Consider the following 16,148-nt stretch of genomic DNA (forward strand, 5'->3'; position numbering starts at 1 on the left):
TTATATGCTACACTGAGATAACCAAGGAGACTAGATGGTAATAAAATGAATACTGACAAAAACTTTCGTCTTAAATGTGATATAATCACATAGTCAATATGCTACAAACGCATAATGATGCTAACATTAATAACAGTAATTTAATTTAAATTCCTGTCAACATTTCTCACTGCCCACCTGCTCGGATATGTCCTCTTCCTTTTAGCCTTTTCATAACTTGGTTCTCGGTAGTTCTTGCTGCTGCTGTCTATCTTTAGAAGATTCACATATGGATATTGCGAAAACAGTAATAAACTCTGTGGAGCACTGTCTGTTGCACATTGCCACACTTAATTTGATAATCTGATAGTCTGATGCTGTTAGCTTAATATTGAGATTTCCGTTCCACCTTAAATTGTGCAGCAGTTACACGCTAGTGCCCGTACAGGTGTCTGAATGTAAGTGCAACATCATTTAAGGTGGAACAGGAAATAAGAATAATAAGCTAACCTAAGCATCATCTATTTTCTATCCACTGTACGAGGTACAGTCAGCCGGGCTGTACAACTTATTACAAATTATTACATACATACACTTGGATGTCATATTTATACTTTGTCAGAGGGTTTTTGTGCTTATATGTGTGAGTTTATTAGCTCACAGAAATTGGCCCAAAATGCTACCAGCCCACCAGGAATTCTCCCGACTCTTCTGTTTACCCACTCCAGCATTGGACCTTGTAAGTTTTAAGCCAATCTTATCTTACCTTTACGTGAGTGAAGCTCTTCCAAGTTTTTTTTTTTTTCTTTTTCGTATTAGACACACAGTGGCTTAAAAAAATGGACACGTGGAAAATGGAAAACATGATCGAAAACATTCTGAAGATTAACAGCAGGGCAGTCATTTTGTTATGTTGCAATCTACATCCACAAAATAGCAGTTTGTTCAGGCTTCTCAGGTATTTCCTCTGTTTACTCCCATTCATCCACTCAGAGCCTCTCGACTCTCTGCTCGCACTCCGTTCCGCTTTTTTTTTGATCAAGTGTTGTCATCTCCACCTGGGGAGGGTCTCTGAGTGTTTCTCATTTAAAAAGCAGTCTAGGCTGAAACACCCCTCGTAATTTCAGCATGAACAGACGGGGCTAAACTGCTGTAGACTGACATCACAAAAACAGGATGCTTTTGCAGCTTCATTTCCAGATGTGGCCTTTATAGACATACCAATTACTGTCCTGTGAACTTTCTATTGGACTTTTAATGAACTCAGAATCTGAAGGTAGCCAGCTTACTTCAAGTGTTCTCTCATATGTGGGTTTCCCAGAACTAAACTTGCAGCTTCTAGTGTATGAGTAGTTAATACACTGATGTCTGAAGCCAGAGGTTTCACTGTGTACTAAGCTCTTTTGAGGGATGAACAGTCGCAGCAGTTCTGGGTTATTAGTAAAAAACAAAGTGTATATATTTCGTATGTTGGATTATTATGTTTTTTTCTTTGTATATCTCCACACATTGTTGCATGAATGTATTTAATAGGTGAAGGAAGTACAGGATAGATTAAAATAAGTACCAGCTTCAACCAGATCCATGAGAGTGTTGGATGCAGCATAAATTAAGCTCTGAGCACTTTCTTAATGCCAGCTGCGTAACTATTTTCTGCCTGTTTATTGATGATTCTATTAAATTGTCAGAGTTCAAAACACATTTCAGCCTTTTAACTGACTGGACTTTAAACTAAAATCCTTTTGCTTTGAATGAGCCTGTAGCTTAATTATGTTTATTTTATTAAAACAAGTGATTTAAGATTCTATTTTGCCTCTAAAAAACAATTAACACTACTGTACCTTTACCAAATGTTTCAGTAGTGACGGTTTCGAAAGTGACAATTTTTGCCAGTTTTGAGCAGAACTCAGAACTGCTACACAGTACGCACATAAAACCACACTATTTTTATTAAAACACAAAAAGTTTACTTGGTTGCAGAAAGTTTGCATTTCGTTGGTGACTCGTGAGTTTTTAATGTTACACACTGATTTTCAGACCTTGGGACACATTTACTTCAAACCAATGGGATCGAACTGCTCACCATTTGGCCATGAGGGACAGAGATGTAGTCTATTTTCCTGCTGTAAAATGTAGGGGTGTGGCTAAAATAAGGCTCCGCCTATGGTCTAAAATTCTTTGTGTTTCTGCAGTGACATGACTACATGGGACTCATGATAAATCTAAATCTTTCAACTGCACTTTAACAGTAATCAAAAAGATCTTAAAAAAAAAAATTTGACTATTATTTTCTTAAGTTGAAATTCAGAGGTTAGAGTTTGAGACAGTCCCCTCCCTATATTTGAACTAATTCAGTAGAATGATCCATATTAATGTTATTAAAAAAAACACATTTTTACATAAAAAATTTACTCAACACGGTTATTGCGGAAAGTAAACTGAGTTAATGTATTTTATTAATTAATGAGGGAATTATATACATGTTTTAATCAAGCATTTCTTTCCATGTGTTAACTTTAATATTTTATGCCGTATAAGTTGCTCACTTCGCTATTGCTACAGGTTACTCAAGAATTAATGATAAAGCCAGCCAGGGTAACAAGCTGACCTGGCTTTAGCACAGACACATTCCACTCAGCACTGGATTCACCTCAGATTTAATTCAGCCTACGACTCACACATGCTCAGCTTTACACTCTAAGGTGTCTTGGATGTATCAGGAGTTTCTCACGTCAAGCCAACAGGTTATGTAGGTTGAAGGCAGCATGTGTGCGCTAACCAGGGGCCAAGGAGTGGAGAGGGGTGGCCTACAACTCACACATACTCAGCTATAAAAAAGAATTAGTCAACATGACACATGATTATAGCTGGGTAATGTTGGATATTAAACACATCTTATCTTAGCCCAGGTTTTCTCGACCTGTGGGAGCACCGTGTAGTGGTCCGCAGGCCTGAATTCTGGGGAGGCAGTAATTTGTAGTGGGCCAGTAACGTCATTTTAAGTCATGAAAACATAAGTGGAAAAAATAATCGAATAAACGAATATTATCAAATTCTAACCAATATATGTAGAAATAAAAACATAGCAGGAGTAGGCTTAATAAACATCATCAGTATGACAGTGCAGCCATGGGTGCGCGATTCGGACAGTTAACGAGATGGAGAGGTTTCTCAGGGCACTTTCACACCTACTTTTAGGACGGTAGGTCACTCCGTCTTGACGACAGTGAGTACTCCACCCGTCTTAGGTCTGCAACAGAGACGAAAACTGTGGGTCTCAGTTTGCTTCCACACAAACCCTTGGTGCTGGCGGGAACACATTCTATGATGAAACAAGAAAAGTCATCAACAGAGCTTGCTTTCCTCTTCTTCTAGCAGCATGTCGGCGCTGTACTGTCAGCATAATCTGCCTGTTTTACTGTCTGACACTTTACAGACTCTCATTCGTTCTCATTTCTGCTGCACGAGCTGCTGTAAAATAAAATAATAGTGAAGATATGTGTTTGATTTTGGCTCATGAATCGGGAATGTATTTTTGCCCAAGCATCAGTGACCTGAGTGGTTAAACTCAAATTGACAAACCAATCCTAAAGAAGCTGATATCAAGTAAGGTTTACTGTTATTGTTGATTTTGTCAAGGCTAATCCAAAAGCCTGGTGAGTGGAGTGAAGTTTGGCTATTTCAAAAGAATCACAAAAACCCTCAAGAGAAATTTCGAGACCTAAGGAAATGGAGTATTTATACACTTCTATTCTTTTTGCTTTTTTCCCCTTATTTAACGTCTCTGCAAAGTAACAGCAAAATTTGGTTTCTGTGATTGAACCAAAATGGACGATCTGATCTCTTTCAGGCCCTGATTGTGAGGTTTTCAGTATCAGCACTAAAGAAAAAGAAATGTGTATTTAAAAAGTTGATTTTAGTTTTCCTGTGCGCTGCTAAATGCTTTGTAGTTATAAACAGGTGGGCCTTGGATTGGAAAAGGTTGAGAATCCCTGCCTTAGCCTACTTCATATGCTGTAGCTCTGAGCAGAACTGCTGAAAGGACACAGTGGAAATGAGTGTACTGGGCAAAATCTTCAGTCGTGACCCACACAGAGCATGACATCAAAAATACTGTACTAGTATATGGATGCAAAATGCATTTAGATGCTTTTAACTGTATTTTCAACCATTCTCGCCAATTTGCTTAGCAGAGCAGTTTATCACAGTGAGCTGATCAGTAACTGCCCTAATGACCATAAATATAGCTGTTCACACAGGGGTAGGTAGGACAGCTCTTCTATGGTGTCTGCTTTATCGATGATTGCTGTCTCACTTTGTTTACCTGGGGTGACTAGAAAGGTGGCCATGCTTCACGCTATGGAGGCACAGGCCACCCCTGTCCACCCCTTGGCTATACGCTTGGTTAGTGCGCACATGCTGTCGTCAGTCATAACCTGTTGGTATGACAAGAGAAACTCCTGATACGTCCAAGGCACCTTGGAGTGTAAATGTCAATCATGGATATATTGAATGTATAAAATAGATGTCTCAGGGTTTTTACAGCAGTTCCAACCATACAATCTGATTTTTAATTTGAATGAGGGCAGCCAATCAGAACATTCTTTACATATATTGGTCTTAAAGGCACAGTAATAAAAACAGCCTGTTCTAATTCTAAGATTAAAAAGAGTGTCACGCATCCCTCCATCCTTGATTCACACAAGGACTCCATTTCCCAGGACTCCTTGGGAGACCATGTGACTGAACTTCCTCGTTCAACCAATCAGCACTCTAAATCTCCTGAGTACTGATTCTCTACATCTGTGTTCTATGTTATATGACCTGTTTAGTTTAAATGAAATGAAATTAACCTTTTTAGCCAACTGTGTCTGAACACATCGGAATTACCCATCCGTGCAGTGAAACGCCACATACACACTAGGGGGCAGTGAGCACACTTGCCCGGAGCGGTGGGTAGCCCTATCCACGGCGCCCGGGGAGCAGTTGGGGGTTAGGTGACTTGCTCAAGGGCACTTCAGTCACATACTGTCAGCTAAGGGGATGGAACCGGCGACCTTCCGGTCACAAGGCTGGTTCCCTAACCTCCAGCCCACGACTGCCCCCGGGACTAACTGTTGTATAATTGTGGTGTTTTGTCTCTGCCCTACTGGTTATGATTGCTCTGTTTTGCCGTCTTGCTACTTTGGATTTGACCCATGGCTGTACCACGACTACGATTCCTTCCAATTCCTTTTGTGTTAAAGCCTCTTCTCTTGGATTTTACTGTGAGCGTCTGACTGGGTCTGTCACGTTACAAAGACGCTGGAAATTGTTTTTTGGTACATAAACACTCACAAATGTAATAAGTGGACCTCAGGGAAAACATGATGTACAAGAAGAATGTAGAATGTAGGTTCAACCTAAGAGCCAAATCGTGATGTGCCATTTTGCGCTGGTGCAGACTCGCCAGACCGCCACTGTTTCTTTTTTTCATCTGCTGTGCTACTAAATTAGAACCAGGAAATACTAGAGAAAAACTACACACAACAGTGGCTCAGTGATGCTAACAGGCCAATACTTATGCAACACCGAACACATTTGAGTTTGGTTGCCACTCCAACACAGACAGTCATCTTCCTACTCTCAGAGTGTTTATCCTCTAAATGGGTCACATTTGAGGGTCAGCTAGCTGGAACCAAGCCTGCACTGTGATGGGTGACACCTTTAGCCTGCTATCTATGCTAGTGTGTTTTTATCCCAGTGGGCTACAGCTCAACACCATTCATTCAACTTTGCTCCCTCAGACATTAGTTTTTAACATCTACATTTGTAACAGCAGAGCAGCAGTTAGTCAAAATTGAACCTGTATTGCACTGTTTGCCTCTGTAGCTGACTAGCTAAGCTAAAAAAGAGTGCTCCTACCAAGGAAAGAGGATCCAGCTCAGCATTGGCCTAGTTAGGAGGCTACAGATCCAAACACCAAACTTTGCTTACTCAGATTTAGGTCATTATCATCTAAATGTCAGTCAGTGTAACTGTTATCCGGAATTATACAACAGTTAGTTCCGGCCCCGCAAGCTGATTGGTTGAGAAGCGTTCTAACTGTGCTGTTATTTCGCCATAACATCACAGGTTTTTCCACAAACACTGTATCACTCCGCTGGGACGCCATTGCTAAGCAACGACTTTGACCGCTGTAGGAGACGCTTGAACGTTTTTACTTCTTACTTTGCCACAAACAGAAAATGGACACTTTTAAGATCACATTTGACCGACAGCCGATTTGGTCAGACTCTGAAGACGAGACTACACTAAATTCCCAAACTGTCAGTTGGTCTGTGTGGAGCTGGAGAACGAACTGCCGGCTGAGCAGCGAGTGGGCGGAGCTCGTTACTCTGACGTAGCAACAAGCTGCTCGTTAAGGAACTATAATTTGGTGAAGGAACTGCGAACATTAGAACATATTAAACGCCGCGTTCACGGCCCAGTTTATTAATTTATTACTTTATTTATTTACCTGTTGTATTAAAGCAATAGAACACTCGAGGAGTGTGTTATCGCCAATAACATCACGGCTGTGATGATCTACGGCGACCAAATCACAGCCATGATGTTATTTCATGATAACACACTCCTTCTCGTGTTCTATTGCGTAATCGAATCTGTTCTGTGGTGAGTAGAGCCTGTTGCATTGGTCCTAGTTAGCAGTGCTGTTTAACATCTACCAGTTGTTGCTAAATTGAGGGTTTGCCATTTATTGAACGGTGGGTTATAAATCATGTACTGCTTTCATTTATTTGGCGATTGTGTAAGCAAACTGAACTCATTTGATTGTTTTCGGTTTTGAACTTACGCAGGATGAGGTGGCGCAATGCTGATATACACTAATCAGCGAACAGGTACGTCATTAGGTCATCACATGGAATGAATCAGAGTCCCTGAGCACAGGTAATCATGTCGAGAAGCCGCAGGGAAGTATCTGACACACTCCCTCTCGGTCTTATGCCTAAATATCACATAACAATTATATCACAATTGAATCAGCGTACATTACATTACATTGATGCAAATGGAAATTGAAAGGAGGGAAATGACAGTTTTCCAAGGGGGATGGCATTCCCTTGCATAACCCAAATCGAGCCCTGGCTATTGGGGGGGTGGTTGTCTGATCGACCTCACAGCACAGCGCAGCCCTGAACTGGGTCACTCTGTCAGCAGCTCGCTGCCCCAGCAGTGCTCATATTTACCCGTGGTAAAGTGGTGCAGCATCTAAAGGCCCTAATCACAGAACAGCAGAGGCAGCACTTCGGTCAGGAACGATTAGATGTTCTACGCTGAAGACCTGAAGGTCGTGTAGTCCCTGAGAGTGGCGCCGTGGTGCTCAAGCCCCGCGGCGAGATGCTCTCCGGTCCAGCTGATCTCCTCCAAACTTAGAGGCGTAACAGGCTGCGCCGCGTGCAATCCGTCAGTTTGGATTGGAGACCACCCGTTCACAAATCTGTCCATTCAGCACCATTCAGCATCAGGCATGTCCCTGGCACAGTATCACCCCTTCGCAGCGAAAAAGAAACAGAAGGCCTTTGCAAATAAAACTGATTTATTATGTGCAGATTTCTGTGTGTGGCCCATTATCCTAAATTCAATAATTTATGAGATCTTTATTTATTTATTTATTTTAGGGGACATTTACTCACTGCATTCATGCTTCGCAGGAAATGGCGCGATAGTGTGAGAGCGCTGGTCTGATGTTAAGAGCTACAAAGTGAGCAATTTTCTTTCCATTGCTGGAGGTTGTTTTCAGTAGCCTGTGTGGTTGGGTAAATTTCCCTAGAGAAAGTGCTGGAAGAAATTTCGCTTTTTAAGACAGGCCAGCGCAGAGCTGGTAATGAAACACAAGGCTTTAGTGGCTTTTGTTACAAAGATCGTGTTTGAGAAAATGTACACACTCCTCTCCCCAAAATCCAAAGCGTATTAGAGTGCCACAAAGTGTGATTTATTGTGGGAATTTGTTCTTTTGACATGCTAACAGATCGGGAACCAGTAACGGATAGCTTGAATTATGAACACTTGAATGCGAAGCTCGCTATTGTTGTTCCCAGCTGATTACAGACTGACAGAAATGCAAATCAAAAGTTCAATTTACACAACTCTATGTAACAGCTGCCAAACGTAAATAATAAACCCTGCAAATCTGTATCAGCCCTCTGAGCGCACTATTTTTCACTTCGACACTGTTTTCATGAAGAACGTCTCCTGTCAACCTGTGATTAAGAGTGGAGGCTCCTCAGAAGCTTCTACTCTTTAACTCTATGTACATTTGGTAAATAAAGCAGTGCTAACTTGCAAACTAATGACATTTGATGTAATGACGTAATTTTCCATTGATGGGAATTTGTGCAGTTTAGGTTGGAGGCGCAGTGGGTAGCGCTGTCGCCACACAGCGAGAATGGCCTGGGTTTGATTCTGGGTGACCAGTGTCATTTCTGTGTGGAGTTTGCCTGTTCTCCCCGTGTCTGCGTGGGTTTCCTCCGGGTACTCCGGTTTCCTCCCACAGTCCAAAAACATGCAATCAGGCCAACTGGACATGCTAAATTGCCCCTAGGTGTGAGTGTGTGTGTGTGTATGTCTGTCTGTCTGCCCTGCGATGGACTGGCGACCCGTCCAGGGTGTATCCTGCCTTCCGCCCAATGACAGCTGGGATAGGCTCCAGCACCCCACCGTGACCCAGAAGGATAAGCGGTTTAGATGGTGTGTGTGTTAGGTTGGAGGAATAGCTTGACATGTTAATGTGGCCAACAGTGAATGGAAGCTAGCCATTGATTACCATGACCTATTTTACATAATGCTAATTGTACAGGTTTGAGCCGTGCACATATGCTTGCAGTATGAGAAGAGATTCTATGACTGAAGGAGAGGAGAGAACTTTGAGAACTTGGGCTGAAGTTCTGAGCAGTTTTTGCTTTAAGCTAGAAGGCCGGACCCCACTTTGATGAACTGAGTTTGGACTGAGAGATAGGACTGAGGAACAGGGAGGAGATAGGGTGGTGGTGGGATACGAAAACCTCATCACTGGAAAGAAGGTCCAGATGGATGATCTAAGTACGGAGGAGGAGCTGCAGGCATGGTCCTCCTCTCAGACATGACTTATTCCATAATTCCATTTGTGGTCTTTTTTTTTCACCATTTTTTTCAACATTAGCCTCTTTAAACCAATTTAAACATATTTTGTGAAAAAGTTTTAAATACAGACTCAGATATGGTCAAGTAAATGTCTTTTTCAGTTCCCATATTGGACCATGGATCATACCTAGTTCCTAATACCTCCTTAGTCAAGTTGAATGACGTTGGCATTACTATGATTTTATAGTCCACAGTGCAAAAAAAATGAATGTCCCAAATACGAAAATTAGTTTCAGTGAATCCAAAATAAATTCCAGTTCAATTTGCTTATTTACTCACTATTTTTATGTCTCATAAGTTGCTGCTCTGAAGGCAGACCATTCCACCCTCTGGCCTCCCACATTGACCAGAATGTTTACTTTAGATTACCTGTTCAATGCTTTAAAATGCTAAAAAATAAATGTATTTTTCAGGTTGTAAATGATCCGTTTGAAAACAGATGACCATAGATGAGCTGTATTAGGAATAAGAGGGAGATAAATAGATTTAGGGCTGTCTGTGTGGTGTTGAGGGCTACCTGGGGAGATATGTTGTTAAGAAATTGTACCTTTCTGTGAGTAATGGGTGTACAATTGTGTCAGTAGCCCCACTATAGATTTTAGGGGGCTCAATTGCTGCAGGCCACCACGTGCCATGGAGGGTTTCTGAGCTATCTGTCATTGACGCTCGATAGTTTATTGGATGGTGGGAGAGGGAGGTTAAATGTCATAATGCCCACTGGTCACAAATCAGAAGAAGTTTTAGAGGTAGGCATTATTTTTTGATGGAAAAACAAGAATTTTATAAAAATCTTTTAAAAGTCTCCAACTTTTGCCTTCCAAAGTGTATCACTGGAAGTGAGCTGCTTAGGCAGGAGAGAACCATTTGAGAGAAGTTCTCCATTCACTTCAGGCTGATTTCAGTCCAGTGATAAAGGCACACCTGAATTTTATAAACATTTTCATTTTTATGATGAATCATACCTAATATGACCAGGGACATGATCTAGCGAGATAAAAAGGTCAGGTTGACTTTAACATCTGACACTTTCATTACATTATAGCAATTTTTCCAATTTAATAACATCCCCTGCTCTTTCCTCATAGGAGTCGTCTACACCACCAGTGTTCTGGACCGTGAGAAGCAGGACTCCTACTGGCTAACTGTGTACGCCACTGACCGAGGGGTGGTGCCTCTCTCTGCCTCTGTTGAAGTGTTTGTCCAGGTGGAAGATGTCAACGATAATGCCCCGTTGACCTCAGACCCTGTCTATCACCCCTTCGTCATGGAGAACTCGCCCAAAGATGTTTCTGTGGTCCGCGTCCAGGCCCAGGACCCTGACGTCACTTCCTCTGCCAACCGGCTCACTTACCGCATCACGGCTGGAAACCCACAGAACTTCTTCACTATCAATTCCAAAACAGGTGGGAGTGGGTTGTTATGATGGCCTTGGCTAGTTTGGGTGTCTTTTTTGACAATTTGTGTACCTAAAGCTCCAGTTAGGACTGCCACAGCACACCAGGGGAGAGTTCCACAAAGCAGGATTTCTTTGTAAACTGGACAGCTTAAGCCAAAAGTGAGGACTGTCCAACAGCAATATCTCTCTTAATAATGAAAGTGTCAAAAAGGGTTGGAGCAAAGCCATAACAGAACCACTTGAGTCCCTAAAGAAACTTTTAATGGATGGTCCTTTGAAAAGCCATTTTCTAAAATGAGAAATGGGAACAGCCTTTTTAAAGTGTAAAGAATGACACCGTATTATCATGGTTCTGTACCAATTTGGGCCGGTTCCCCAGACCCAGGTTAGGCCTAAGGGTAAACTTTAAATTTAAATTTTAATGATCAAACACCACAGATATTGCAGGATTAGGGTACATAAAAGAGGCCCTAAAAGATTTTAACTAGAAGTTATACATCCAAGCCAAGAACCACAGTTCTTCTTCTCTTATTGGGCTTAAGTTAACTAGCTAACTGAGAAATCCTGCATTGTGAAATACCTCATAGGAATTCAAGCTAAATGTATATATGTTTGAGTTTACGTGAGCGTTGCAGTAGTGTTGTTCTCCAGCACCAACATCTCTTCAACCCTCTTCAGCAGTGTCCGATGCAGGCTTCAGGCAATGCTGCAGATGTAGTCAGTATGCTTAAAACATTTTAAAATGTCTGAATTTTGGAAGCAAGCCACCACTACCAGGGATGGAAACCGACCTCATTAACTCCATCCCTCACTGGCTCCAAAACTATTTCCTTTCTGCAAAATGTGAATGCTCACGGGGGCAAACAGGTCCACCTGCATTGTCCACAAAGTTCACAACTTTCCACTATGTGAAAATCTGTTAAAAGTGTCTGTTTTCCAACTTTTGGAAAGGTCAGTATGATAATACAGGAAAAACTCTTTGAACACAACAGAGAAAGAGTATTTTTGATATATAAATTTTTCCTCTTCCATGAATTTTACCATTATACATCTTTTGCATTCACTTTGGAGGTCATTCCAAAACCTTAAACACACTTAAAACAAATGTGAGACAGCTGTGGGAGAGCAGGGTGCAAGCTGCAGGCAAGCTATTGTGATTGCGATCTCATTATAACACAGCAGGATGAATAAACACTCATAGAGATATTGATAGTTGTTCTGTATTAAACTTGATGACATTGAAGAAATAGAATAAGGTACAGATGATGAGGATGAGGCCCTCAGTGGGAATGGGTACAGGGATAAGGATGAGGATAGGAATTAGAATGAGGATGAGGATGGTTTTTATCTACAGAATACATAAGACATAACGCTGTTGTCGGAAGAAAATCTCCAAAATCATCATCAAACTTACTTTTAATGTAAGTCAATGGAACCAGACTTTTTTTCAAGGTCATTTTGGGTCATTACTTTTAGCCCATTCATCATGAAATTTACACACAATGTAAAGGCCAACATTTTTCAAATTATGTCAAAAACTGAAAAACGTCAAAATTGGAGATATGAGGTTTTCCTCCAACAACAGCGATAAGTAAGAACACAGATCAACAACATGAATACAAACTTAACTGATGAAACATGGAGTATACAACCAACACACCAACACAAACTCCTGGTAGAGACAATACAAACATGGCAATAACATACAAAACAGAATAAAGATGAGAAATCAAATACTTATGATGAACTGCATGAGGAAACACACTTACATAGGCCCCCAGCTTTGGCCTTCCAAAGTGTATCACCGGAAGTGAGTACTTAGGCACAAGAGGACCATGTGAGAGAAGCTCTTCATTCACTTCCATTCATTTCGAGCTGATTTCAGTCCGATGATAAAGGCACACCTGAGCTGTTGTAGATCACTTTTACATCCTATTCTAGAGAGACTGGGCTGTGTGTCATTGATTCACAGCTCAACCATCCCTTTATAGTGTCAAAATAAACGTTTATCCTTGATGATGTATGAAATAATGTGATAAAGCTGCATCTTGAATCACTGCACTATAATATTTGAAGTAGTTCTTCAATAATATAAAGCACTGAGCGGGTTCAGTATATTATAATAATAATCAAAATAATAATAATAATATCGATAAAAATGCGGCACGGTGGCGCAGTGGGTAGCGCTGTCGCCTCACAGCAAGAATGGCCTGGGTTCGATTCCCGGCCGGGCGACCAGGGTCGTTTCTGTGTGGAGTTTGCCTGTTCTCCCCGTGTCTGCGTGGGTTTCCTCCGGGTACTCCGGTTTCCTCCCACAGTCCAAAGACCTGCAGTCAGGCTGATTGGACATGCTGAATTGCCCCTAGGTGTGAGTGACTGTGTATGTCTGCCCTGCGATGGACTGGCGACCTGTCCAGGGTGTATCCTGCCTTCCGCCCAATGACAGCTGGGATAGGCTCCAGCACCCCACTGTGACCCAGAAGGATAAGCGGTTTAGATGATGTATGTATGTATGATAAAAATGATAATAATTCTAAGTCTACAGTATATTTTACACAAACAACTAGTGATGGAGGAAGTAGTAACTAAAATTCATAATGTGGTGAAAGTGTACTTTCATGCGGAATGGTTGTGATGATTTATGTTCCCTTCAACACTTTCACAAAAATTTACTGGGCAGCTCCCAAACAGTTTGGTTATTTGCACCACATGGTTTATATTTGCATCATTAAGGTTTCTGTGCAGCCTCACACTATCCGCCGCATGAGAAGCCAGTATTTAGACATCCAAGTAAAGGAAACCTCCAAACAGTCTTCAGTCCATACGGCAATGCATGGTAAGACAACGGCTGTCTGTCACCCTTTAAACCATTAGCCTCAAGTTAATGCCAGCTCCTCCTGGGGAATGTCCAATAAGTAAGATACAAAAAAGGGTTCATAGTCAGGCCAACCTAAAATTATAAGGCAAGCTATGTAAAGCTTTATCTCAACGCGACTCAGTTTAGTCAGAAATTCTCAGAAACTCACATTTTTTTTTTGCTGAAAAAAAAAACAAACAAGCAAACAAACAAACAGGGAATGTGGTCTCACCAGGGTGGTCTTTATCTATTCCCATGAGCTGGCTACAATTCCCCAGTTGAATGATGCCCCCAGGCTGGGGGTGAAGGCTGAGTGCTTCGTCCTCTTGGACTCCTGAGCACTCAGGATGACCTGATGATCAGTCAGTTTGACAGCTGCACCACTCAGCAGCCACAAGATTACCAGTAGAAAGAATAAAACGATATTTAAATACCACAACAATTCAGTAATAATAAAACAATTTGGCTCACATTCATTTCATCACCAGTAGCCTTCTTTATCTAAGCAGAGTCAGTGCTGTCTGTTTGAACACCATGTACCTTTTCAATCTTTCTTGGACACAGCAGCAACTTTGTGGCTTCAGTAGCAGAATGGCCAGTTATCAGGAGATCGTGACTTCGTATCCCACCATCATCCAAGCCCTTTATGGCTGGGAGTCTGAGTGGAGGACGCAGTCAGCTTTTACCCCCAACCCCAGCCTGGAGTATCATGCAAATGGGGAGTCCTAGTCAGTGGGTAGCAGTTAACAGAGAGTAGAAAACAAAGTAAAAATCCAACAGAACTATGGGAGGCAAATCCAGCCAAAAAAGAAATTAAAATTAAAACCATAAAATGAAAATGCAAACCTCTTTTTGCCATTTCTTTTTCCAAACATCTGCGCAAATATCCTGCCAAAACTGAAAATGAAATGAAATGCCTACATTTGCAATTTCATTTTTCACATGAGCACGAGCCATTTGTGACAAAAATAAAAATAAATGTAAAACAGCTATTTGTCATTTCATTTTAGTCGTTATTCTGGGTTTTTCATGGCCAAATCTAAAATGAAAAAGCTAATAGAGAAAAGAAAATCCAAGCTTCACTTTGGCTTTTCTCCATGAAGTGCAGAATACGGGTCAAAACTAAAATCAAAATGCAATGTTTACATTGTTATTTCTTTTTCACAGCAATCGGCTGCAGATCTGACTAAATGAAAATGAAAAGGCAAAACTGATAAATCAACAGCAAAGTGACGGTTTGTGATTCAGTTTTCGGCGTCGACGCGCTTTAAGTGTCAGAATTAAAAGGCAAATGCAAACGAACATCAGCGCCACCTGCTGGACATTTACTTTTCATTTTCGACTTTTCGATTTCGTTTTCAAATTGACCAACATGCAAATATATGTTAATATATGTTAATTAGCACTAGGCGAGGTCCTCGGACCTCTGAGTCAGAACGGCATCATTCCTCAAGCTAAATGACTTCGAGTCTCGAGAAAATCCATCGTGATGACTCAGATCTGGTGAAACTGAACGTCAGCACAAACACCGTCAGACCAAACGGCCTCAGAGAAAAGGTGTCAGACCAAACGCAGGCCTGGTCGAGCATAGACTGGTTCATATAACTTAGAAAACTATTATGTATCTCGATATAAATGCCAGTACAACATTTCCAGTTTTTTCTGACGTTCAGTTTCACCAGATCTGAGTCGTAACGATGGATTTTCTCGAGACTCGAAGTCGTTTAGCTTGAGGAATGATGCCGTTCTGACTCAGAGGTCCGAGGATGTCCTAAATTGTACCCCGTAGCCCCGCCTAGTGCTAATTAACATATATTTGCATGTTGGTCAATTTGAAAACGAAATCGAAAAGTCGAAAATGAAAAGTAAATGTCCAGCAGGTGGCGCTGATGTTCGTTTGCATTTGCCTTTTAATTCTGACACTTAAAGCGCGTCGACGCCGAAAACTGAATCACAAACCGTCACTTTGCTGTTGATTTATCAGTTTTGCCTTTTCATTTTCATTTAGTCAGATCTGCAGCCGATTGCTGTGAAAAAGAAATAACAATGTAAACATTGCATTTTGATTTTAGTTTTGACCCGTATTCTGCACTTCATGGAGAAAAGCCAAAGTGAAGCTTGGATTTTCTTTTCTCTATTAGCTTTTTCATTTTAGATTTGGCCATGAAAAACCCAGAATAACGACTAAAATGAAATGACAAACAGCTGTTTTTTCACAAATGGCTCGTGCTCATGTGAAAAATGAAATTGCAAATGTAGGCATTTCATTTCATTTTCAGTTTTGGCAGGATATTTGCGCAGATGTTTGGAAAAAGAAATGGCAAAAAGAGGTTTGCATTTTCATTTTATGGTTTTAATTTTAATTTCTTTTTTGGCTGGATTTGCCTCCCATAACAGAGCAAGCAATAACTTACATGGCGACATCCACATTCACTGTTTTTTATATAAGCTGAAATTAAAATGCCTCCCAGCCGTCAATACTGAATAGCTCACAAACATAGATATACATACCTAGAGGCCACGTTGGGTCCAGCAGGCACGTCAACAGCGCCACCATTTTGGGCCGGTCAACATCGCTGCTGGACTGCATTCAGTACCTTTACAGAGCGGCAGTTTAAGAGAGATACTGTCCAAAATTATACTATTTCAAGAATATTGTGCTCAGGAAGTGGGATAGGAATATATAACGGAGGGAATGCAGTGATCCACACTCATGTTTGTGTGATGCGTAGAACCTGTTGATATGATTGTTTT

At 41.2% G+C, this 16,148-nt stretch overlaps 1 protein-coding gene across 1 annotated transcript in view; it reads left to right on the forward strand.

The window, feature by feature from the left end:
- The window catches only part of LOC118824364 (protocadherin Fat 3), a 131,530-nt gene that overhangs the window by 11,258 nt on the left and 104,124 nt on the right, over positions 1–16,148 (forward strand). The window contains exon 2 of the mRNA XM_036594455.1: positions 10,227–10,544. Coding sequence (XP_036450348.1) covers positions 10,227–10,544 — 318 coding nt within the window. The remainder of the gene's footprint in view (positions 1–10,226; positions 10,545–16,148) is intronic.

The sequence above is a fragment of the Colossoma macropomum genome, unplaced genomic scaffold (genome assembly GCF_904425465.1).
Source record: "Colossoma macropomum unplaced genomic scaffold, Colossoma_macropomum, whole genome shotgun sequence".
NCBI lineage: Eukaryota > Metazoa > Chordata > Actinopteri > Characiformes > Serrasalmidae > Colossoma > Colossoma macropomum.